Source organism: Aedes aegypti, chromosome 3, assembly GCF_002204515.2.
Source record: "Aedes aegypti strain LVP_AGWG chromosome 3, AaegL5.0 Primary Assembly, whole genome shotgun sequence".
NCBI lineage: Eukaryota > Metazoa > Arthropoda > Insecta > Diptera > Culicidae > Aedes > Aedes aegypti.
Window position 1 is genome coordinate 313,570,080 of NC_035109.1, and position 26,797 is coordinate 313,596,876.

The 26,797-nt window shown below is 39.6% G+C and overlaps 2 protein-coding genes across 2 annotated transcripts; one reads left to right on the plus strand and one right to left on the minus strand.

Moving 5' to 3' along the window:
* The first annotated feature begins 5,428 nt into the window (after positions 1 to 5,428).
* On the plus strand, positions 5,429 to 7,445 carry LOC5573349 (WASH complex subunit 1). Its single transcript, XM_001660781.2, has 2 exons — positions 5,429 to 6,801; positions 7,123 to 7,445. The coding sequence occupies exons 1-2, from the start codon at positions 5,629 to 5,631 to the stop codon at positions 7,321 to 7,323; spliced, it is 1,374 nt and encodes a 457-aa protein (XP_001660831.2). The 5' UTR covers positions 5,429 to 5,628; the 3' UTR covers positions 7,324 to 7,445.
* Positions 7,353 to 23,246, minus strand: LOC5574943 (protein mago nashi). The gene is made up of 2 exons (XM_001655359.2): positions 22,818 to 23,246; positions 7,353 to 7,683 (listed from the first exon to the last, which is right to left on the minus strand). Exons 1-2 carry the CDS (start codon positions 23,082 to 23,084, stop codon positions 7,501 to 7,503), a joined length of 450 nt encoding a protein of 149 aa, XP_001655409.1. The 5' UTR covers positions 23,085 to 23,246; the 3' UTR covers positions 7,353 to 7,500.
* Positions 23,247 to 26,797: the final 3,551 nt, after the last annotated feature.

Here is a 26,797-nt window from a genome sequence, read left to right on the forward strand (position 1 = left end):
AAAACAGATACCGTAAAGTGCGGTAATGTATCATTGAAGGTAGTTTTTGCAAGCGCTCACCGCATCAAAACAAACGCGCCACTGTATATGGGATTTAACATTGTGACAGCATTGCTGTTCTGTCAAACACACATACTACGGTGGCGCTATCTATGCTTTCCATAGCGGCCGTTTTGATTATTTTAATGATCCATTCAGCGCACCTAAGGCCCTAATTCCCCTCAATTTGAAATATTCTAAAAAATTGAAAATAAATGAAACTAATAATTTAAGGTACAATAGTGATGTTTTACCATCATATACAGATAGAGGTATTGGAAAATGTTCATAAATTTCGACAAAATTTAGACCACATGCGCAGAATCAGGACGCTTTACGGTACATACACCTAATTTCTTTTTCTCGTAGTTATATTAATTTGACAATATGCATTTCGAAATCATACAAACTGTGTAGGGTAAAAATCAACCCCCATTGCCACTGAACTGCTCATAAAGGCATAAATGCCTCACACGGTCGTTTGAGAATACCCTTTAATGGGTGAAAATTTACCCATTTCCGCTAGAAGTGCCTCTCCACATTTAATGAGTAAACACAGTTTACTCTTTAACGGGTAAAAGCGGTTTCTGTCACATGATGGGTAAATTTTTACCCTTTTTGTAAATCTCGCTTGCGGCATAAAAAGGGTAAAAATTTACCCATTTTTGGAAGGGGAATGCGAATTATCATAACCTCAAATTTATCAATGTGTTTTGAAATAAAATTTCAATACAAATACTTTTTTATTACAAACAATAAGCATTATTTTACAAATATAATTAATTAAAACATACAATTATTTTGCTAATATTTATATAGGCTTCTCCATTCTGTCAGTTGTTGGAATTTTGCTGCAGCCGGCTGGAACCGAGGCAGGAATAACAGGAAAATCTGAAATGTCTGTGTCGTTTGAGATCAATATAAATTTAACATTACTATATAAGTCAATAACTTACCTCTTTCTTGAACGCTGTATTTACAAAAAAAATGAAAGTTGAATTTAAAGATTTATAATTATATTTAATCTTCGGAAATGCAGCTGTGTTATCTATGGAATGTTTGCTTTAACTATTTTTTCACCCATAAATGAGTTTTTTAATACCCATTTTTAATCTGCAATGGCCAAAACATAATGGGTGTTTATTTACCCGTTTTTTCATTTCTGAATTCACCCACTTTTTGACAGAAGTGTGAGCTATTTCAAAATGGGTAAATTTTTACCCATTAAAGGGTATTCGCAAACCACCGTGCATGTAAAAGAGGAAATCCAGTGAACATGGGGCTGACATACGTTTATGGGCAGTGAATCGGATATTACTAGGGGAATTTGACCTTCAAGAATGATGAGCTCTTAGAATGATTGATTTTTTTATGTGATTTGCACATAAATGGGCAAATTTATACACCACGGAAAAAAATACCCTAGTTTGAAACAACCAAAACTTTTGTTGGATTTCAAACTGGAAATTTGGTTATTTTTAATCCAAAATTGGTTGTTGAATCTTCATTTCCTTTTAATCTGAGTTGTAGTTGTTTCAAACCAAGATTTTAGCAGAGACAAACAGACGTAACACTTAGAACAAATCTCGATCAAAATCATAGTCACGATGACATGTACGCCCAATGCTAAAACTAGTTCGTTTGGCCGACAGGCCAACAGATGGCGGTAGTGTGTAAACGTCAAACGCGAACAAAAACGATGCGAGCGCTGCAGGTGGTGGATTGACCACCTACCATATTTTTGAATCGACCGTTAAAAAGGTGGTCGATGCACAATGATGAGAGTGTGACGTCTGTTTGTCTGTGATTTTAGTTTATTTTCACAAACAACAAGTTTGTTTTTACCAAAATATAGGTAGAATGTTTCTCTGAAGAGCCATTATTTTCAAAATAGAATAATGGGTTGATTCAACGAAAACAATATATCGAATCAAACTAAGATTTTATTTAGAATAAAAACAACAAATGTTTTTGTTTGTAATGAACCTTTTTCATGTGTTGTGTCTGCTGTTTCCTGGTTACATGTGTAAGTAATTAACAGTTGCCCTAAAAATATCCTGACTTTTTATATTTGCATTTTGAATAATTTACGTGTGGAGGTGAGCTGAGGGTCGTGGGTTCGAATCCCACCGATCGAGGATCTTTTCGTAAAGGAAATTTTCTCGACTTCCCAGGGCATAGAGTATCTTCGTACCTGCCACACGATATACACATGCAGAAATGGTCATCGGCATAGTAAGCTCTCAGTTAATAACTGCGGAAGTGCTCATAAGAACACTAAGCTGAGAAGCATGCTCTGTCCCAGTGGGGACGTAAACGCCAGAAAGAAGAAGAAGACGTGTGGAGGTTTTTGATTCTATGTTTTTATTTCATTCAGCAAATATTTCTTTTTTCCAAGATCCTGATGGTCATAGCGCAAAATGGGCGCAAACATCAAACCACGAGTGCACGAAGAATGCTGGTGCTGCACATGTCTACTTACAATGGTGAGGCTAATTTTTTATACTTTATTTGAATGCGGTCAATTACAAATATCGTGAAATTTCTTTTCAGATTGGAGAACATCTTCGACGACGTTATTTGCGCCTGCATTATTAGCAAGATCCAAGACGATGGAACTTATAAGCATGTTCATTTAAAAAAAATACTTTAAAATGTCGAATAAATAAATAAAAAACAACGCATTAACATATTTTGTCATCAATAATAATTATAAAGAAATATGAAAAAACAACAGCCCCACTATCCAAACAAAAAAATCGGTTGAATCAACCAGCGTATTAGTTTATTTTGAACCAATTCTTGGTTGAATCAAACCACTTTTCTTGGTTAGAATCAACCTACGTTCTTGTTTGTTTCAAGAACTGTCAAATTGAACAACGAATATTTTGGTTGTTTCAAGATAGGTTTTGTTGAATTTACCTAGAAAATTGTGGAAAAAATACAACCACCAAAACTAACCAACGCATGTTGTTGATTCAAAGCAAGATTTTGTTTGTGCATATTTCAAACTAAATTTTTGTTTGAAATCAACCAATAAATGGTTGTATTTACTAATAATTTTTCTCCGTGCGGTTTCTGTCAAAAAACGGGTATTTTTTTACTCATTGTAGTAGACTCGATTGTAGTACAAAATGGGTAAAAAATACCCTTTTTGGTAAACATATATTCACAGACAAACAGACGTCACACTCTCATAATTGTGCATCGACCACCTTTTTAACGGTCGATTCAAAAATATGGTAGGTGGTCAATCCACCACCTGCAGCGCTCGCATCGTTTTTGTTCGCGTTTGACGTTTACACACTACCGCCATCTGTTGGCCTGTCGGCCAAACGAACTAGTTTTAGCATTGGGCGTACATGTCATCGTGACTATGATTTTGATCGAGATTTGTTCTAAGTGTTACGTCTGTTTGTCTGTGATATATTGCTAGCCGTTTCAATAAAATGCAAATGAATTATTGCAATTTTAGAGAAAACTTTCCGTTTTACGGTTCAATGAAAAGCTACCGCAGCTGTCACATCACTGATTTGCACTGGTTAATCATCAGTAGGCTTCAATGATACCTTGGATACCGTCTTGATGATTGCTGTTTGTTGTTATTTTTCATAGCGTTTTCTCTTTCAAGCATACTATGATTAAATTGTTTGCTTCTATGATAGAATGATTTCGAAGCCTGCGGTAGAACTTTGACAGCTGCGGTAGAACTCTGCGGCTACCGCAAACCGGAAAATTTTCTTAACAACCGTAATAATTTTACCATATGAAGTAAAAATATCGAAATGGATCATTAAAATAACCAAAACGGCCGCTATGGAAAGCATAGATAGCGCCACCGTAGCCTTGTGTGTTTGACAGAACAGCAATGCTGTCACAATGTTAAATCCCATATACAGTGGCGCTTTTGTTTTGATGCAGAGAGCACTTGCAAAAACTACCTTCAATGATCCATTAAACATTGTTTTTTTTTTTGTTTTTATTTGAATCAATATAATGATTGACATTCTCATTAAAAGACACAGGCCTGGACACAGAAGCTGGATGCTGCATTCACATCAAAAGTTGTAATTTTTTTCATTCGAAAATCTGGAAAAATAAAAGTAATTTGAAATAAATAAAATACAATTATAATATTTTATAAGAATATGGTATTCATAAACAATATTCTACTTACTTGCGGGTGCTTTGCGTCCTGGAGAATGATATTATTAGATTTATTAGAGTCGTTGATCCACAAGTGACTCTTCCGCCAACTGATGATGGTCGCGCAGGATTGATTTTTCTATAGTGGTTATCACGCCCAATGGTATGGGTGCCCTAGTGTAGATGTAGTTGTGAACCTTAGAGGAAAACAATATGCACTCAGTCTCAAAAAACACCCAGAAACCGGGTGTAATTTTTTCAAATTGGGTAATATTTCCATATGCATTTTGATGAGTCTGGAAAGCGTGTACAAGTTTCTTTGAGGAAAACAAAAACAAAGTGTGTATGACGAGCGTATGCTAGTCTAAGTGTGTTCAAATGTCACTGAGCTCTATTCCAACTATTAAACTACAGTTAACTCTCCCTTACTCGATATTCCGTATCTCGATATCGAGTTAGAGAACCATAGCAAAAGTTGGTTTTCATGGCTAACTCGATGGTCCCTTGGATCGCAGTTGCACTGGTTTTGTGTTCTGTATCTCGATACCTCCCTAACTCGATGGTCCCTTCAATATCGAGTTAGGGAGAGTTGACTGTATTAACTAATTAAACTAATTAAAGAGTATAATTTTACCCGTTTTTACACTGAATGCGAGTTAAAAGGAAGAGTATTTTTTACCCTCTTCATGATTGTGAAATTCCCCCATTTTATGACAGATATGATTGCTATTCGATAATAGGTATTTTTTACCCATAAAAGGGTATTCGCAAACCACCGTGTATACACTGAAACAAGCGTTGCAGTAATGGGAACCATAAACGTGTTTTTAAATTTACTATTCCAACCACGATTGAGCTATCATGAACGCTTTTTGTTTGCGTTTTGTTCCCTCTCAATCCAACCGCATCGATAGCCGAGCAGCTAGCGTTTGCGCTTGACAATCGCCAGACCCTCGGTTCGATTCTGGTCTGCTGCAAGTTCTTAACCATGATATGGGTCGGTGCGTCTCTCTCTGTTTTTGACAACATTGCTGTTGCGAGAGGGGCAAAACGACCCATCCGTGGGTGAAAACTTAATGCAGTTTACCCAAATTTGAGTAAAAAGAACTTATTTTTTGGTTATTCTGATTTCTCCGATTTGCCGGATCGACCCGAATATGCGATGTTTTTTTCAAAGTCGCGCGACTCGCTTTTGTCGCATACTTTCTCCGGAATGTATCACCGCTCTTTATCCTCCCCAGTAAACAATACATGTTTATGTCAAGCCAGTGATAAGAAATTTGAGAAGTTTCACGTAAAATTTCAGTGATGATTACGGTGAAATTTCGAGTGATTCAGTTAAATTTTTATTGTATTTATTAGTTATTGTCGAAACAAGAAACCAAAAAAGTGTTTTCTGAGAAACATGATAAGGATTCAGTAGAACCCACCACCAAAACCAGAATGCACTGCTACAACATTCCAACGATCGATCCGGATCTCCGTCACGAGGAAACCATCCTGCAGGCCATCAATGCGTTCGAATTCCTCAACGAGGTCATTGAGGACGTATTCGGGAAGGTAAACCGTCGGATTGAGTCCAATCGTGAGCGCCTCCATAAGCTTAATGCCCGCATAGAGAAGGTGAACGATCAGGTGGCCAAACTGAAGGAAACGAGGGAAGCGATAGTTATTTATTCACCGTGCCGTTATCCGGGAGCAGATCTGGACACCAAGGTGCTACCGACCTTCACCGGTGCCAATGGAATCCGTATGCGTGAGGCGGAGGAGGTGGGGAACTTGCGAGAGAAGTCCTACGTGCCAAGCCACTCGTACCAGGAGAAGATTGAGTTCTATCACGTGAAGAGCTCCTCGGAACGGCACCGGATTTACGAGTTTGACGAGACCAGGGCCAATCAAAAGGGGCCGAGGGAGGTTCAGTTCTTAGATTCGGTACTGCTGTTCAACAGTAATCAGTATGCGGAGGAGTACAAAGGAGCGGAGGACAAATCCAGAGGATCCGGGAGGAAAACTCCGGGGAGGATTCGAGAAGAACGGATTCTGTCGGCTTCGTCTCCGATCATTCGGAACCGGTCCCGAAAGAAAGGGCAGGACATTTTCTACACGCCGGTATTGAACGAAGCTCCCAAGATCGACGTTCCGGTGGATCTGCCGGATTTGCCCGGAATTGTTAGCAATATTCAGTACGAGGGAAATAATACGCTGATCGCTCCGTCGCTTCAACTGGCTGCCATAGCTGACCAGTTGCCGGAATTGGGAGAATTGTCCGCGATGGAAGCAAAGGAAACGGTTTCGACGGTGGCAAGTGTCGCATCACCGGTACCGACAAATGCTCCCCCAATGCCACCAATCGCCGCTCCAGCCCCAAATGTAATGATCAATGCTCAACCCCCTCCCCCTCCGCCGCCACCACCCCCTCCACCTCCGGCGGAAATTTTGGCAAACAGCGGCGGCAGGAAAGCCGACGAAAACGATGGGAATCCGGTTAAGAAGGACACAAAGCCGGCAGCAGCTGGCGATGCTCATTTCAATCTGATGGAAGCCATCCGGAAGGCGGGCGGAGTGGAGAAAGCCAATCTGAGACACAGCGACACAAAGGAGGGAAGGACCGATTCGGTAAGAGTTAAATAAAAGATATTCTTTAAGAGCCAAAGCTATACTTAGATTTAACGGTTTTTCCTTCTACAAACCGCGAAACGGTACATCCCAAAATGGTATAATCCCTCTAGCACTAAACCGAATAGCCGCTATTCAATAGCGTCTTCCGCTCTTTCACTAGCGTTGCTGTTTTGCTGGTCTGCTCGATAGGTAGATTTGGTTTCACTATTCATGCAACTTTTCATTCATAGACTCTGTTACTAACCAAAATGTTATACAATCCATTGACAAAAGGGGCCGTCCATAAATGACGCAGCGTTTCTTTATTGTATATTCCAGAGCAAACCCTCGAAAGCAAATCCGCAGAACTTCATCGACGATCTACACAACAAACTACAGATGCGACGCAAGGGAATCTCCGGAGCTCGGGAAAACCAGGAACCAGGAAACGTAATCGATCGCCTCTCGGCCCTGATTCCTCCCCCGCCACCGAAGCTGGAAGCCAGCGCCAGCGAGAGCAACGACGAAGATTGGGACTAGCTTCGTGTAATAAAAAGATAGAGGCGATGTTTGAACTTGTTAAGACTTTTTGTGTATCGTTATTATTCTTACACACGTTTGGAAAGTTATTAAATTAGACACTATTTTAGTAGAAAAGTAAATTATTCTGAATTGATGATTGGTTCCGTACTGTCCACCACGTCCCCGGTTTGCTTCCTAGATAGGCTTAATCTTGAAGTGCAGACCAATCAACGAGAACACCAAACACTTCAGATCCTGCACCAGGTAGTAGAAGCAACGCAGTCCTTCCGGGTCCTTGGATTGGTTGACGTCCACCAGTGAGCCTGTTTTGGAGGTGGTAAACGAGATGTGTTCGTCCCCGATGACAATCTCCAACTCCTGAAAGCCGTGTGAATGCATTAGAGAAAATTCTTATATTCGCACACCACGGTGCTTCCCAGATTGTTATTATCAGAAAAAAAACACCTCCATTAAATCTGTGATCACCTGTCGTTTTCTATGGCTAATGCAGCCCACAGACGCTCAGACGGTTTGACCAACATTGACTCCGCCTCCAAGTTAGTCAAACCGACTTATGTTGATACAACCGTTTGACCGACTGTGAAGGTTGGTTGCAGCAACACGATATTTCTTCGCATGTTTTAGGACTTGCCGAGAGTCTAGTGAATATGTGATTGTTATTTTTTCGAATGCTGTGGCTGTGAGGGAGAAGCTTTTCGCGATTTTCTGGCAAAAATTGCAGTAAGGAAGAGTAGAACTTTCAACATTTAAGTACCGGAAGAAATAAATATTTAAGAGGAATTCCAGTTATAATTCGTTACGAAATATTCCGGCAAAACTCAGAAATCATGACGGGTCTCTTTCCTCCAGGGATTCCACCAACAATTCTTCCAAGAATTCCATCAGAAAGCCTTCAAAGATTTCAGGACAAATACTGCAAAAAAAAAATAATCAAAACTTGATCAGCGGGAATTCCTTTAGAGATTCCACTTGTAATTTTTTAAGAGGATCCCCCAGGTTATCCTTCGGTATTCCTCCAAAGATTTTTCTTATATCTCTGAAGGGACCCTACGAGGCATTCGTTTTGAGATTTCTGCAGGAATTACTTCAATAATCTAATATAAATTTCTCCGAGGATTCCTAAAGGAATTTATCCATCAATTCCATCCAGTATTTCTTGAAAGATTTTTTCCAAGGAATCTACCAGGAATTACCTTAGAGAATCATTCAGAAATTCCTTCAGGGATTGCTTTCAAAGTTCTTCCAGAAATATACTAAGAAATCTCTCCAGGAAACTCTCTAGGAATCAATCTATTGATTAATCCAAGAATTTATATAGCAAGATATATCTCCATGGATTTTTTTCCAGAAATCAATACTTATAAGAAATTTCTGATAAAATCCCTGGATGAAATCCTGATAATCTTCGAGAATCGTTGATTTTGCTGAAGGAATTCCTTGAGGAATTTCGGGAAGTATCGCTTGACTAATTCCGGGAGGAATCCCTTAAGGAATTCCAGGAGGACTACCTTGAAGAGTTCTTGGATGAATCTCTTAAAGTATTCTCTAGAAGTTTGGGTAGTATCTCCTAATAAATTTCGAAAAGAATTCATAATAAATCAACCCAGAATAACCCTAGAGGGATTTCTGAAGGAACCATCAGAAGAATTCCTGATAGAATCCCTGACAGAACTTCTGATGGAATGGATGGCGAACTACAAATAACCTGAATTTTTGTGAATTCATTACAATGTAGTCATTTTCCAATGAGTATCAGAGAGTTGTTCGAATACAAAGTAAGTTATCGAGTTATTTGTTTTATTTAACTCACAAACGGGGCCTTCCACAGACGAGTGGTTAGAGTCCGCGGCTACAAAGCAAAGCCATGCTGAAGGTGTCTGGGTTCAATTCCCGGTCGGTCCAGGATCTTTTCGTAATGAAAATTTCCTTGACTTCCCTGGGCATAGAGTATAATCGTACTTGCCACACGATATAACGAATGCCAAAATGGCAATTTCGACAAAGAAAGCTCTCAGTAATAACTGTGGAAGTGTTCATGAGAACACTAAGCTGAAAAGCAGGCTCTGTCCCAGTGAGGACGTTAATGCCAAGAAGAAGAAGAACGCACAAACGGTATTTTGCGGGTGTCTGGTGTGTTCTGTAAATTTGCATAACTTTCTAAAGTGAATGACTTCGCCGAGCAAACCAATTGAATTGAATTAAAAAAAAAATCGTTCGATTACTTATTTTGTCTTCGAACAACCCTCTGGAACTAATTGAAAAATGCCGCATTGTAATAATTTCACTGCAGACTAAATTTTAGGTTATTTGTAGTTCGTCATCCAAATTTCAGCCAATTAGGAATACCAGAAGTTGAGATACAGAGCCCAAAACTAAAGCAGTTAGTACGAAAAAAAAACATTTGGTTACTAAGGGGTTCACAAATTAGGGAGTCGATGCCGGTTATGGACCCTTTGCGTATTATGGACCCCCTACAGAAAAACATAAAATTAACACTCAAAGCAACTTTATTCCTAAGAAAATCCACCGGGGGAACTTCAATTACATTGTTAGTCAGCAGTTTCAGGCAAAATATTTGGTTTGAGATGCATAAATACAGATATTTGAACAGTTTTGTCAATGAAACCACACAAGAGGGTCCATAATACGCATTTCCAGGTGGGTCCATAATAGGCTCGTCGGCAGCGAGCCGGATTACATGGGAATCAAATGGAGGGTCCATAATACGCAACGTCAAATTTGTAAACAATCCTATTATGGACCCCGGGAGGGTCGAATCGAATTTTCTGGAAGCAATGGGTACTTCGGATCAGTAAGTGTGTGTGCGTGAAACTTAGCACATCAAGCATTATGTTGTCATGACAACGAAGAAATGTGGTGTTAGAAGTGGAGCAACCTAAAGCTGTAGGCCGACGACATAGTAACGCGGCGCGTCAAGTGGGGCGTGAGGCGTTCATCGTGTGATTTGCATATAAGCATATATGTGACATTGTGACGCCTTGTTGAATCGCGTGGGTCGTAACTACATTACAGGATATCCGGAAGAAAATAAATGCAAAATTAATATTTTGCAGTTTTAGATCTACATTTCCTACGATTAAGGGACTGTCCATTATTTACGTAACACATTTTTGTGACCATTTTCTGTATGAAAATAAAAAAAAATATTGTATGGCGCGTAAGAAATCTCAATCTTATTAAATTTTGCGTGAAGTAAACACAATCATTAATGAAATGTTTCGCGAGTGCAGTATAGCATATAGTGTAAATTGGAAACCTTAAGAAAAATCAAACCATCATTGATCATCGGAGAGTTCATCCAGTTCATCAAGTGTTACAAATCTGCATGGGATTCCAACTAACTTGGTGAGATTGTTCTAATTTATATTGTATTTATTTATCTTTTTATATCATATATAACTGGGTTGGGAGGGACCACCAGGGCACCCGAATGAAGCGACTTAGACAGGGAGCTTGGGACTGCCTCCTCCCTGTTGTTAACATATCGTGGATTGAGGACGGGCTCTTCGACCCCATCTATTGGGAGTATTCTGTCAATCGAGGGCTTGATTGTAAAATTGTTCGTGAAAACATTCTTCTGGAAGGAGATTCTTTTCCCCTGCCGCGGGTTTCGTGCAAGTGTCTCTGCTTGCGGGTCCGCACATCCTTTTTTGGCCCTTCATACAGGAGACTGACTGCTTACGAACAACAGCACAATCTTGATCAAATCGCTTTTCAGATTATTCCAGTGCTATAGGCAGATGCCTTGCTACAATAGATGGTAGAACCAAATCATCATCATCATCAAGAACTGTCGTATACAAAATGTATGATCAAACATTCGCCGACAGAATACTTTTAACGTTTCAAAAACAAAATGTGAATCAAAATTCTATGTATGGCTTGGTTTGATTTTAAAAGCATATTTTAGAGCAAAAACTTGAGATATTTCAAAGCATTTTCAAATTTGTCGCGGAGCACCTGCTATGACTTCGCGGAGCACCAAGTGCTCGAGCACGATCTGAAAACCGCTGCCCTAGAGGAACTCCTGATAAAGCCTTAGAACTCCTTATGGAATCCCTTGGGACTTCGTGATGAAATGCCAAAAACGACTTCTGTTGTTTCGCCTTGTAGGAATTCCTAATTGAATCCCTATTGGAACTCCTGATAAAATCCTTAGAAGAACTCCTGATGGAAATCCTTGGGAACTCCTATTGAAAGACTCAGGGGAACTCCTGATGGAATCCCTATAGAAACTCTTGATAGAATACCAGAAGGAATTCCACGTGGAATGTCTGAAGAAAATGCTGAAGAGTTTCTTGAAATCCCCAGAAGAACTCCTGATGTAATTCCCAGAAGAGATCCTGATGTTATCCCTAGAAGAAACTTCTGATGTAATCCCTCGAGGATCCAGGTGAAATCTCTGAAGAAACTTCTGATACAATCTTTAGAGGAACTCTGACGGAATCTCTAAGGGAACTCCTGTTAAAATTTCTGAAGAATTTAATGATGATTCCTGAAGGAATTCCTGATGGAACCCTAGTAATTCCTAAAGATATTCTTGCAGGAACTCCAGGTGAAATCATTGGAGGAACTCCTGATGAAATCCCTTGAAGAATTCCCTATGGAATCACTATAGGAACTCCTGATGAAATCCCTGGAGGAATTCCTGATAAAATTCCTGATGGAACTCCTGATAGAATGCCTAGAGAAATTCCTTATGATATCCCTAGAAGATCCTGATGGAATTCTTAGGTGACCTCCTGATATAAACTCTGGGGGAAGCCCTAATAAAATCTCGGAAGAAATGATAGCTGGAAACTCTGAAAGAACTCTTGGTGGAGTTTCTGGAGAAACTCCTGATGAAATCCTCAGAAGAACTCTAATGGTAGCCCTGAAGGTACTTCTAATATAATCCCTATTGGAATTCCTGATAGAATCCCTGGAGGAACTCCTGGTGGAATCCTTGGAGGAATATAAAGATATTGTTGGAGGGTATTTAGAGGAACTCCTGATAGAATCTCTTGAGGAATTTCGGGTGAAATCTCAGAAGAAACTCATTATGGCATCCCTGTAGGAACTCCTGATGAAATCCTTGGAGAAAATCCTAAATATATTGTTGAAGGAGCTCCTGATGGAATCAATGGAGGAATTTCTGATGAAATTCATAGAATAACTAGTGATGGAATCTCTAGAGAAACCCCTGATAGAATCTCTGGAAGGTATTCCAGGTGGAATCTCTGAAGGAACTGCTGGAGAAACTTCTAATGGAATTGCTAGAGGTATTGCTGATGGAATCCCTGGAGAAGTTCCATTTGCTATCGCTGAAGGAACTCCTGATGGAATCCCTAAAGGAATTTCTGATGGAACTCCTGTAAGAATTCCTAGAAGAATTCCTTATGATCCCTAGAAGGAGTCCTGATGAAATTCCTCAAGGAATTCCTGATATGATCTCTGGAGGAAATCCTGATTGAATCTTTGGAGGCAATTCTGGTGGAATCTCTGAAAGAACTCTGGAGGAACTCCTGATGCAATCCTCAGAAGAACCCTAATGGAAGACCTATAGGTATTCCGGATAGTATCCCTATAGGAACTCCTGATGGAATCCTTGGAAGAATTCCTATCTATAGATATTCTTGAAGGAACTCCTAATCATTGAAGATACTCCTGATACAATCCCTGGAAGAATTCCTGATATGTTTCCGGATAGAACTCCTGATAATATTTCTAGAAGAAACATTGATGGGATTCCTCGCGGAACATCTGATTTAATCTCTTGAAGAATTCCGAGTGAAATTTCAGAAGGAACTCGTGATAAAATTCTTGGAGGAACTGCTGATGAAATCTCCAGAAGCCCTAAAGGTACTCTCGATAGAATCCCTACAGAAGCTCCTGATGAAATCCCTGGAGGAACTCCTGAAGGAATCCTTGGAAGAATTTGTTAAGATATTCTTGAAGGAGCTCTGAATGGAATCTATGGAGGAATTTCTGTTAAAAACCCGAGAAGAACTCCTGATGGAATCCCTAGAGCAACGACGGACAGAGTCCATGGAGGAATTACAGGTGGAATCTCTGAAATATCTCCTGATAGAATCCCAGGAGAAACTTCTGATGAAATCCCCAGTTGAGTTCCAGGTGCAATCCCTGAAAGAACACCTGATCGAATATCTGGAGGAATTTCAGATGGAATCTCTGAAGAATCCCTGATGGAATCCCTAGACGAACATATAATGAAACCCCCACAAGAATTCTTGATGGGATTCCTAGATGAACTTCTGATGGAATCCGGAGAGGAACTTCCGATGGAATCCCTAGAGCTAGTCGTGATAAAAACCCTGAAGGAACTGCTGAATGAAACCTTCGTGAAATTTATGATTGAATCTTTAGAATGCTGGATGAAAACGTGTTTAATTCCTTAGAATAACTCCTGATTCTAGAGGTCTTCCTAAGCCGAGTGATTAGAGTCCGCGGCTACAAAGGAAAACCTTACTGAAGGTTTCTGGCTTAAATTTCCGGTCGGTCCAGGATCTTTTTGTAATGGAAATTTCCTTGACTTCCCTGGGCATAGAGTATCATCGTACCTGCCACACGATATATGAATGCGAAAATGGCAACTTTGGCAAAGAAAGCTCTCAGTTAAAAACTGTGAAAAAGCCCATTGAACTCTAAGCTGAGAAGCAGGCTCTGTCCCAGTAAGGACATAACGCCAAGAAGAAGAACTCCTGATTCTCAGAGGAATCACTGATGGAATCCCTGTAGGAACTCTTGATAGAATCTCATGAGAGACGATTATAAAAATCGAATGTACATCGGATTTTTTCTTGTTAGAGATCAGTATTTGGTCTATATTTTCATAATCGGATGGTTTTAAAATATTCTATCGGTGAAATTTTTCCCATACATTTTGTATGGGCTGAAATGCGTCGAAAACGTGATTTTCATGGGATTTAGTATGAAAAATGGCTAAAAAGTGGAATAAATCAAAATTTCACCGATGGAATATTTTTAAACATTCCGATTATGAAAATATAAACCAAATACTAAACTCTATCGAGAAAAAATACGATGTACATTTGTTTTTTATAATCCAATGATTTGCATGAAAACTAATCTAAATCGTAAGTACATGGGTTCGCCAAACTAGCAAGAATTTTGTGCTACAAAAACTAATTTGGTTACATAGTGAAATTGGCTCCGTAATGCCTTATTGCACTTGAGCCTAAGTAAAATCAGCTAATTCTGAAACACTTTGGCAGCGTATAAGCACAATGTGTCATTGAAAACATTTGAACATGATTAACGATATTAGAATGCCTGATAATTCTATTTCACATTAGTGTTTTTAATGATTACACATCCAAAAGGGCAAAACTCCAAATTTTGTGGGTTTTCTCATTCAAAACTTCGCCCATAAGTTACAAATAACTATATAAACCAACTTTGATTCAAATTATAGCAATATATTTATTCTGATAATCACGGTGAATGAAACCCCATTTAAATATTTCAAATTGCCTTTGAAATTGTGGACTTAAACAATCAAAAGGGCGTAGCATCAAAACGGGCCCTACGATTTTTTTTAAATTTTGCCCAGACATGCAGCTTAGTTATAGAAAACGACTAGTGAGCACAGATTTAATGGAGATTTTTTTCTGATAATAACGGTCAGGGGAGCACCGTGTTCACGCATTTTGACTTTCCACCCATCTGCATCCAATGTGATGGATTTTACTAAGGTGGCGCAGATGATTGATGCGTGCCACTAGTTCTCTCTTTCATTCTCCCGCTGTTCTTATGCAGCGCAAATAGTGACGTCACTGTTTGCGCTGCATAAGAACAGCAGGAGAACAAAAGAGAGAACCAGTGGCACGCATCAATCATCTGCGCCACCTTAGTAAAATCCATCACATTGATCTGCATCGGCAGTTCATGGGACGTCGAAGCTTCAATTTGACATGATGACGTCGGTGTTTGTGCAACATCCCTACAGACGGTACGATCGGTTCGTCGAACATTTGGCTCCGCCCACCGGTTGTTTGAGCAAAATCAAACTCGTTTGATTTTGACCGACCGATTCGTCAACCGTCAAATTGGTTTCACAAACTGCCAAATTGGTTCGTCAAGCAGCATCACACACGATCAAACATAGCACAAACATGAGCATCAACCTGGGGGGCGGAGTAAATGTTGGTCAAACCGTCTGAGCGTCTGTGGGGTGCATAAGCTGCATGTCTACACTGAAATGAATTTTATTGTAGAAACTACTGAATCCATGGTAAAATTAAGAACTGCACCAACGATTTTCAACCGACTACATTAATCTGTTAACTCTACCAAAACATAGTCAACATCACTACACGAGAAAATTTCTTCTGTTGATTTAACCAGAGTTGTAGTTTTTTTCATTAGAAACATTTTTGATTTGAGAAGTTTAGCATCATACTTTTGACCCCATTGTGTTGTACGGTGGGTGTCACGGATTGAAATACAATGCTTTGTAGTGGATGCCACTATGGACATAGTCAAATTTACTGCACTGCTCAGTGATTTTGACCAGATTATAGTAAATTTAACAAATTTTTGTAGTCGGTTGAAAATGGTTGGTGCAGTTCTTAATTCTACCATTGATTCAGTAGACTATACAACAAAATTTGTTTGCGTGTGAGTAGTTTTTTTTATAATAGTAGGGCCCGTTTCTAAGATGCACCTTTTTGATGGTATAAGTCCATATCAGATAAACTTTTTTTCCTTACCATGCTTTCCGAAGACTTATATTTATTTACACATTTATTTAGATTTACATCAACAGACTATCTATAGTCCCAACGAATATACAATCAAAAAATGGTTCAAGGTTGATTGTTTTAGTTATTTGTAAACTCTAGGCGGAGCTTTGAATAAGAATCCACATACAAATTTTAGTGACGCTATTTTGGCGGCGCAACAAGCAAAAGCATTTTTTTAATAAGATTAATGGGGTCTATCCTGTTTGGCATAATGCCGTTTGGCATAACAGTTGTTTGGCATAATAGTCGTTTGGCATAATTTGAAAAAGGAAAATACTGCAGTGGTACAGTAATATGCGGGACCATAAGATGCGTCATAAAATACCATGAAAAAAATGACATAAAATAACTAAGGCGTAGGATACATTTTTGTTAAAAATGCGCTATAATATTACGGACACAATGGTCATGTATGATGCAATTCCAAAAGAGTTTTATTGGATATTGGTTTCTTTGAAAAATGAAGATTAGAAGTATATCCTATCAATAACTGACAACGTAATGTAAGATCGTGAGCTGTTTACCCACATCTCTTTGCTTAATGGAAGTAATTTGATCAAATTCAATGTTCTTCACAATTATGCCAAAGGGCGATCATGCCAAACAACCGTTATGCCAAATGGCATTATGCCAAACAGCTACTATACCAAACGGCATAAAAAAATGGAATGGGTTGTGCACTACATTATAGAATTCTAGTGATTAATTTTTCGCATCGATATATGGAGTGATTCTTTAGATTTGCTTCTTCAAATGGATAGGATGATTATGATGACGTCCCGTGCGACCTTTAGGTGGAACATCTCGGAATGCAAAGATGATCGTCACAATGGCCGACTTGTGGCCTTAGGCGGCGTCCACAAATTACGTAAGGTACCGTGGGGCAAGTGGGTAATGAATTTCACATAGTTGGGATTCTTCAAATCCTAGAGACTTTAAATTAAAACGAATGAGGTCGTGTATATTTCTTAGCTTGACTCCCATCAAATATAAGCAGTATGCTGAAATTTATTTTTATGTAAAATTGAAGACAAAAGTACAGAAAAACTTTTTAAAAAACGTCTCCAAACTTTTCACTTGCTCCACATCTTTTTGAACAATAAATTCAAAAACTAACAGTTATATTCACGATTTCTATTACCTTTAACATTTGTTAAGGCGTCTCGATGAACACTGACATAAGTAACATGTAAACAAAAAAAACAATATTTTTGTTACTTGAATTATCTTCTGTTCAGTTATGTTTGTTGATATGATTCGACAACATCATAACTGCAACATTTCCAATATGAGTTCTCTTATATTGTAACTTTTCAATCAACGTCTTCCTTTTAATCGGCTATCCGAAGTGAACATATAAATAATATTACGTTATTTGGCAACCTTTTTTTCAAAGAAGTTCCATGATTTAACCATGATAATAGCTTTTAAAGCTTTGAGTATTCGTGATCAAACGACAACATCCCGCCGCAAAATCGCTAGTGTTTGGAGGTGATGTTAACCTCCAAAATGCGAAATCATCACCTCCAACTTGGTTCTGATACCCACCGTTATATGAATTTTGGTGGCGCGTCGATCGTCGCAAGTTTCTCGTTAAACAGTCAATAGTGTTTCTTTATTTATCAGCACGTTCTGTAGTTTTTTTTTGTATGGTATTCAGTTGGAGCTGCCTGACAGCTTAACTTGTCAAGGCTGAACCCTCGGTCTGGCTTTTGCCAAGTTTCCCCTCTACCAGGACCAATACTCAGACGGACTAGGAAATGGCGCCCACATGAACACTGCTTTTTTATTAGTATTGTGACGTGGTAGTTTTTGAAAAGTACCCATATTCCCTTGCTTCTTTGAAAAGAAAGCATTGTAAAAATCAGCAGCTCCATCAGAATTTGTTTGAAATAGTAGTGGAGTAGATTGATCGTCAAGTCTTAACAAAATTAGGCTGTTTAGTAGTAGTTCAAGTTAATTTCAGCGTCTTACTTTCCAGTCATTTTTATAGTGAATATTGAAGAGTAAAGTTATCTTAGGCTCCTATTACAGTCTCCTACAAGATTCACTTTTCGGTGGCAAATGCAATCAGGGTGGCCAGTGAAAAGTCAATATCAAATTCCCGGTTTTCTCCCGGTTTTTTCCCGGTATTTCAAAAATATTCCCGGTTCAATTATACGCTACTTTTTACCATTTCAAACGACTTCAAGTAGGTACGAGTTTTTGGCAGCAAAGCATTTCTATTAGCGTTCTATGGATTTTTTTTGCGGAGCTCTATAATTTTGTGGGCCCAACCTTTTCTGCTAAATTCCAGTCTGAACTTGAACGATATTTAACGCCAATCTTAGAATGAATCATAGTTTTAATTGTGAACGGACACAGTCTTGGTAGACTTTAAAGCAATTTTATCAATTGTCATACATTTCCCGATCAAAAGGCAATAGCAATTCTATAACATCAGAAGAAAATAGTAAGCCTGCAACAAAAATGTTTTTAAAAAGTTAGGTAAACTTTCCCATAAATTGATTTCGAAAATTTTTTGAAATAATATTATCATAAGAATGCCAAAAACATACCTTAAGCAATAAAAAAATAGAAGTATTAAGTGGAGGGATTTTTAGCTAAGATTCATAGAAAGTTGAAAATGTAATTAATAAGAGCATCACGATTTGCAAGCTTGCTTAGAGAAATGCAGTTGATGGCATCCAAATATTGTATTTTGTAACATGAAATACTTTAAGAAACGTTATGAAAAAAAAACATTATGCGCAAGATTTTTCAACATTGAAAGGATTTATCTTTTTATCTAATTAATTAGAGAAAGTCGTCGTTTATACTTTTTTCAGAATATTGATCAAATCAGTTCAAATTGACAATATTTGTAGCAAGATTCTGTTCCCATATACTATCTCTTGACTTTATTGACAAGCTTGAGATTCGAATGTTTAAGCTATAGTAAAAACTCACTAAATAATTTTATAGGGATTGTGTTGGTTGGAATAATATCTGATATGTGCAATTTTCCCGGTGGTCATTGAAATTCCCGTATATTTCCAGGTTTTCTCCCGGTGATTTTAAATTCCCGGATTTTTCCCGGTTTTCCCGATTTCCCGGTGCGCTGGTCACCCTGTGCAATGCTTCACAACGCCTACTTTCTACTTGTAAATTTTGCGAAAATGAATCTGGAATTAGATTATTTATACCGCTGTTACAAAAGAGGTATTTCTTATTATGGCAATGTAAAACCATATTGAAATAAGATTGTCGCCACTTATTTCTACTCTGTGAATCTACTAGTAATTTTCCTAAGAGTTCCTAAGTATTTCCTACGTCGTATATGATAACGATGTATCTAGCTAGCTAATAGTAAGAGTGGCTACTAGAGTGGTTAAAAAAATCGTTTTTGCTCCACACCGCTCATTCGATTCTAGATCGGATTCTGAGTGTCCTCCCAAAGTTTGAGCTCATTTGGATGAAAACTGAGACTGCACAAGCCCTTTAAAGTTTATATGGGAATTACTATGGGAAACGCAAGCAATTCATTCAATCAGTCATAGTGTTTGCCCATGTGCTCTTGGAGATAAGAGCCACGTCGATACTGTGAGATACATTTATCAGCTACAACTTTGCCGAAAACCGTTTTCAAATCGGACGCCTCAGTAATTAGTTATTGTTTTATATCCAGTCACAAATTCTTCAGCAGTGCTCATTTAACTTCTGAACAGGCAACATTGCATCTGGCGCGAAAGATAGCACGCACAAATCATGGCTACTATGTTTTACTGCATATATCCAGTGATGCCTGCAGAACAGCCCAATAATTATAGCCAAAGTTTTACAACTCACTCGAAAATCAATAACTAATTACTGGGGCGTCCGATTTAAAAACGGTCTTCAGCAAAGTTGTAGCTGCTTTTTATATCTCACAGTATCAACGTAGTACTAATCCCCAAGAGTACATGGGCAAACACTATGACCGATTGAATGAATTGCTTGCGTTTCCCATAGTAATTTCCATATAAACTTCAAAGGGCTTGTGCAGTCTCAGTTTTCATCCAAATGGGCTCAAACTTTGGGAGGACACTCAGAATTTGATCTAGAATCGAATGAGCGGTGTGGAGCAAAAACGATTTTTTGAACCACTCTAGTGGCTACGGATCATTCTGGTTAGCAAAAGGCAAACTGAACGTCACCAATAGTATTAATGTCCACTTCGAATAGATTAATTATTTGAAATGGGCATCAATTCTATCAATGACGCAGAATGTCCGTTGGATCACATCCGAGATATTATTGCGTCTATGCCATATGAATTATGACGCGGCTTTAAGCAAAAAATGCCAAAATGTGATACCACCACTACAGGTTACGCCTCTGGTTTCCATCATATGGGCTAATGGATTATGCCCTCCCATCGCGGCAAGGTCGCATAACCAAGGGGAGGGGTTTACATAAAGTTCGTTTAAGTTGCCTTCAAACCTTCAAGTAAGTAAGAAGTTCCATTCAAACTTGTTCTGAACTTTCTGTTTAATGACAAGTTCACGAATTACTCTATCGAGAATTAAGTTCCGTTAATATCCATATTATTCTATTAATAAGCGAAAAAGTTTCACTGAAACTAGATTTGTACTAAAAGTGATCTTTGGAGTGCACTGCTTAAGTACAATCCAAACTATTGGTTTCTTGGGAAGTTTACAAAACCCCTCCCAGAACCAAATCCTGATTGCTTCTACTGACACCGAGATTAGGACAAGGAGACCAAATGTAAGTCTACTCAATTGAATTCTATCGCTTAAAGCTAATAATAAAATTAGTAAATAATTAATTAATAAAATAGCTTTGAGCTCGCTTAACCCTAAAGATAGCGTGCTTCATAGAACTCCGAAAGTCCATGCGAAAACGTTCCAACATCTGGAATAAATCTTTGGATATTTTAGGGAGAGAAATTCCGTAGGAATCTTTAGAAGATTTACTAGAGTCGCGGCAAAAGTCGGTGCTGGAATTCTTTTGGTGATTCTTCCTAAGATTCTATCAGAAATTCGTTTAGCAATACACCTAGGGAATCCAAGGCTGATACTTCCAGTAATACAGATACAGGCGTGGCCGAATTTACAGATGTAGGGGCCCCGGGTCCACAGCCTTGTGGGGGCCTTTATCCTCAAATTTGGTGTTTATGCTATAAAGTGGACTGAAATACTGTGGTTCAGACTTAAAATAAATAAAACTCGAATGTTTTTGCCTATTCATCAATGATAACATTGATTTTTTTTCATACGAATGATAATATGTATTTACAATTCTAGAAAAATTCGCGAAGCTGACAAAATGTACACAATTTAAGAAAATATAGCGTTGAAATTGTAGCTTGATTGTCTATTCACTGCACTTGAACTTTTCCCCTATCGATAATTTAACTATTCGAAAAACGCAAATTTGTAGAAGACGAAACTTCACCTCATGCAAAACCACACACTTCGAGAGGGATTCACGATAAGGGCCTATCTGACAATGAGAAAATAATCAATGAAATTCTCATGTGCAATTTTTAATCCCAATTGGAGAAAATATACTCCAACTTTAACTATTTCACTTTAATACACATTTCATAAACCTAGTTTCAAAATTCTCATCAATACCACACACATCTCCTTCAATTTTCCTAGCTATTTCGTAATATTATAAGGTTTCGCCTTAAACGCACTCAAGAATGCCAGTATCGCCCAATGTTATGAGCCTGTAATCGATATTATTTTCAGTGTCGCCTATTACTTTTGCGCCGTGTTTACATTCTGGTTTCAATTAAGCCCGCCATGTACGCCTTGTTTATTTTTTGTTTGCAGTGTCGCCGTTTACTCTCGCCGTGTTTTGATTTAGATTTCAGATGCACCCATCACTTTGATAAACAAAAACACAGGCGTAATCAATAAAGTGTGTGGTTTGGCATGAGGTGAAGTTTCGTCTTCTACAAATTTGCTTTTTTTGAATAGTTAAATTATCAATAGGGGAAAAGTTCAAGTGCAGTGAATAGACAATCGAGCTACAATTTCAACGCTATATTTTCTTCAATTGTGTACATTTTGTAAGTTTCGCCTGATTCGCGAATCTTTCTAGACTGTGATCCAACGGACATTCGTTCGACATTCGGGCGTCGTTGATAACATTGATGCCCATTTCAAATAAATAATCTATCTAAGTGGACATTAATACTATTGGCAACAGTCAGTATGCATTTTGCTAACGAGAATGATCCGTAGCCACTCTTACTATTAGCTAGCTAGACACATCGTTATCATACACGACGTAGGGAATATTACTCTGAGGAAAATGACTAGTAGATTCACTGAGTAGAAATAAGTGGCGACAATCTTATTTTAATATGGTTTTTACATTGCCATAATAACGAACCTCTTTTGTAACAGTAGTATAAAAACTGTAATTATAGCTACAAGAATTAGGTGCCCATTTTCGGATTTTCCAAAATCGTATGGATGGGTCGAAAACTAGCGCTGGGTCGAAACTTGGCGCTTTTCCCCTAGTGATCTTGAAGATCATTTTGGCTAAGGAAAAGACTTAAAGAATTTCCATTGAAAATTGACCTTAAAGCAAGAGATCAAGTTTCTAAAAAGAGACCTGCTACCAGCCCTGAAAGTTTTTTTTCTGATAATAACAGTCTGGTAGAGCACCGTGCACACATAACCGCACTCTCTGCCTCTTTCAAAATACCTGTCGTCCAACGCGATCCGGCGGGGGCCACAGCGAGTCGTCCTCCTGCATGATTTCCGAGTCCACGATGATTCGCTTCAGTTCCTCCATCACCGACTGGTGCACGTACGCCTCCTTCCGGATCATGGTGTCGTTTTTGTAGTTGGAGTTGTTGGCGTACCGCAGTTTGCCATCCGGGCGGAACTCGAACTCGAGAAATTCGTGCCCAAATTTACCCTTGTGGCCGACGTAATACCGCAGGTAGAAATCTTCGGTGCTGGATGCCATCTTGGAGTCCTAGGCTGGGCAGCGGAGCTATAATAATTCAAAAGCCGGAACCAAATCGCGGAGAAAGCGGACCACTTTTTCGACTCGCGAATGCTTTTGCTCTGTGATGCCGACGAAGACGATGCGAAAACTTTCTCGCGTCGCGAGCTTTCTGACAGATCTCAAAATAAGTGACGTTTGGTTTGGCGATGTTTTTTCTTTCTTCGAATGTCACACGACATTTTTGTCGATGATGCGCAACAAAAATGTGATTTTGTTTCTCGCAAAACATTCGAAAAGAGAAAATCCGCAAAATCTACCCCCACGGTGCTCCCCTGAGCGTTATTATCAGAAAAACATCTCCATCAAATCTGTGCTCACCAGTCGATTTCTATAGCTAAGCTGCATGTCTGGGCAAAATTTAAAAAAATCGTAGGGCCAGTTTTGAAGTTACACCCTTTTTAATGTGTAAAGTAGAATTCTTGGAGTAAGACCTGGATATTTCCCCTTTTCCACAGGAAACCTGGATATTTTTTTTGTTGGTCCTTTGTTAAGGTTATATATTAAACAAAAGGTTATGTTTAAAACAAAAATTTCACATCATGCATTGAGGGCGAAAATGGGGGCCGGCGCAGCCGGCCCGAGTCGGTTTCTGCCGCACTTATCGTTTTCGTATACGGATATGATGCTTCATTGGTGTTAGTGAGGCCGTGAACTGTTTTGGATGCGGCGTCGCGACGCTACTGTCAAATCCGGTCGCCGAAGGCGGCCGCATCAAAAATATTGTTTATAAACAACACGCTAATTTCAGTCGACCCAAATATGGGTTAAGTTTCACCGAACGCGAAAAAAAATTTGGGTCGTTCTTTTTGCAGAAATGTGTTTCTCGTCCTCCGGTGCCTAGGTGGTCACTAGCGATTCTCCTAGGGCACCGGGGTGAATTTGGAAGCACTCTAGACGAGAAATAAAAATTGGGTCGTTTTTTTTGCAGAAATGTGTTTCTCGTCCTCCGGTGCCTAGGTGGTCACTAGCGATTCTCCTAAGGCACCGGGGTGAATTTGGAAGCACTCTAGACGAGAAAAAAAAAATTGGGTCGTTTTTTTTTGCAGAAATGTGTTTCTCGTCCTCCGGTGCCTAGGTGGTCACTAGCGATTCTCCTAGGGCACCGGGGTGAATTTGGAAGCACTCTAGACGAGAAAAAAAAATTTGGGTCGTTTTTTTTGCAGAAATGTGTTTCTCGTCCTCCGGTGCCTAGGTGGTCACTAGCGATTCTCCTAGGGCACCGGGGTGAATTTGGAAGCACTCTAGACGAGAAAAAAAAATTGGGTCGTTTTTTTTTGCAGAAATGTGTTTCTCGTCCTCCGGTGCCTAGGTGGTCACTAGCGATTCTCCTAGGGCACCGGGGTGAATTTGGAAGCACTCTAGACGAGAAAAAAAAATTTGGGTCGTTTTTTTTGCAGAAATGTGTTTCTCGTCCTCCGGTGCCTAGGTGGTCACTAGCGATTCTCCTAAGGCACCGGGGTGAATTTGGAAGCACTCTAGACGAGAAAAAAAAATTTGGGTCGTTTTTTTTGCAGAAATGTGTTTCTCGTCCTCCGGTGCCTAGGTGGTCACTAGCGATTCTCCTAGGGCACCGGGGTGAATTTGGAAGCACTCTAGACGAGAAAAAAAAAATTGGGTCGTTTTTTTTGCAGAAATGTGTTTCTCGTCCTCCGGTGCCTAGGTGGTCACTAGCGATTCTCCTAAGGCACCGGGGTGAATTTGGAAGCACTCTAGACGAGAAAAAAAAATTTGGGTCGTTTTTTTTTGCAGAAATGTGTTTCTCGTCCTCCGGTGCCTAGGTGGTCACTAGCGATTCTCCTAGGGCACCGGGGTGAATTTGGAAGCACTCTAGACGAGAAAAAAAAATTTAGGTCGTTTTTTTGCAGAAATGTGTTTCTCGTCCTCCGGTGCCTAGGTGGTCACTAGCGATTCTCCTAAGGCACCGGGGTGAATTTGGAAGCACTCTAGACGAGAAAAAAAAATTTGGGTCGTTTTTTTTGCAGAAATGTGTTTCTCGTCCTCCGGTGCCTAGGTGGTCACTAGCGATTCTCCTAGGGCACCGGGGTGAATTTGGAAGCACTCTAGACGAGAAAAAAAAATTGGGTCGTTTTTTTTGCAGAAATGTGTTTCTCGTCCTCCGGTGCCTAGGTGGTCACTAGCGATTCTCCTAAGGCACCGGGGTGAATTTGGAAGCACTCTAGACGAGAAAAAAAAATTTGGGTCGTTTTTTTTGCAGAAATGTGTTTCTCGTCCTCCGGTGCCTAGGTGGTCACTAGCGATTCTCCTAGGGCACCGGGGTGAATTTGGAAGCACTCTAGACGAGAAAAAAAAAATTGGGTCGTTTTTTTTGCAGAAATGTGTTTCTCGTCCTCCGGTGCCTAGGTGGTCACTAGCGATTCTCCTAAGGCACCGGGGTGAATTTGGAAGCACTCTAGACGAGAAAAAAAAATTTGGGTCGTTTTTTTTGCAGAAATGTGTTTCTCGTCCTCCGGTGCCTAGGTGGTCACTAGCGATTCTCCTAGGGCACCGGGGTGAATTTGGAAGCACTCTAGACGAGAAAAAAAAAATTGGATCGTTTTTTTTGCAGAAATGTGTTTCTCGTCCTCCGGTGCCTAGGTGGTCACTAGCGATTCTCCTAAGGCACCGGGGTGAATTTGGAAGCACTCTAGACGAGAAAAAAAAATTTGGGTCGTTTTTTTTGCAGAAATGTGTTTCTCGTCCTCCGGTGCCTAGGTGGTCACTAGCGATTCTCCTAGGGCACCGGGGTGAATTTGGAAGCACTCTAGACGAGAAAAAAAAAAATTGGGTCGTTTTTTTTGCAGAAATGTGTTTCTCGTCCTCCGGTGCCTAGGTGGTCACTAGCGATTCTCCTAAGGCACCGGGGTGAATTTGGAAGCACTCTAGACGAGAAAAAAAAATTTGGGTCGTTTTTTTTTGCAGAAATGTGTTTCTCGTCCTCCGGTGCCTAGGTGGTCACTAGCGATTCTCCTAGGGCACCGGGGTGAATTTGGAAGCACTCTAGACGAGAAAAAAAAATTTAGGTCGTTTTTTTGCAGAAATGTGTTTCTCGTCCTCCGGTGCCTAGGTGGTCACTAGCGATTCTCCTAAGGCACCGGGGTGAATTTGGAAGCACTCTAGACGAGAAAAAAAATTTAGGTCGTTTTTTTTGCAGAAATGTGTTTCTCGTCCTCCGGTGCCTAGGTGGTCACTAGCGATTCTCCTAAGGCACCGGGGTGAATTTGGAAGCACTCTAGACGAGAAAAAAAAATTTGGGTCGTTTTTTTTGCAGAAATGTGTTTCTCGTCCTCCGGTGCCTAGGTGGTCACTAGCGATTCTCCTAGGGCACCGGGGTGAATTTGGAAGCACTCTAGACGAGAAAAAAAAAATTGGATCGTTTTTTTTGCAGAAATGTGTTTCTCGTCCTCCGGTGCCTAGGTGGTCACTAGCGATTCTCCTAGGGCACCGGGGTGAATTTGGAAGCACTCTAGACGAGAAAAAAAAAATTGGGTCGTTTTTTTTGCAGAAATGTGTTTCTCGTCCTCCGGTGCCTAGGTGGTCACTAGCGATTCTCCTAAGGCACCGGGGTGAATTTGGAAGCACTCTAGACGAGAAAAAAAAATTTGGGTCGTTTTTTTTGCAGAAATGTGTTTCTCGTCCTCCGGTGCCTAGGTGGTCACTAGCGATTCTCCTAG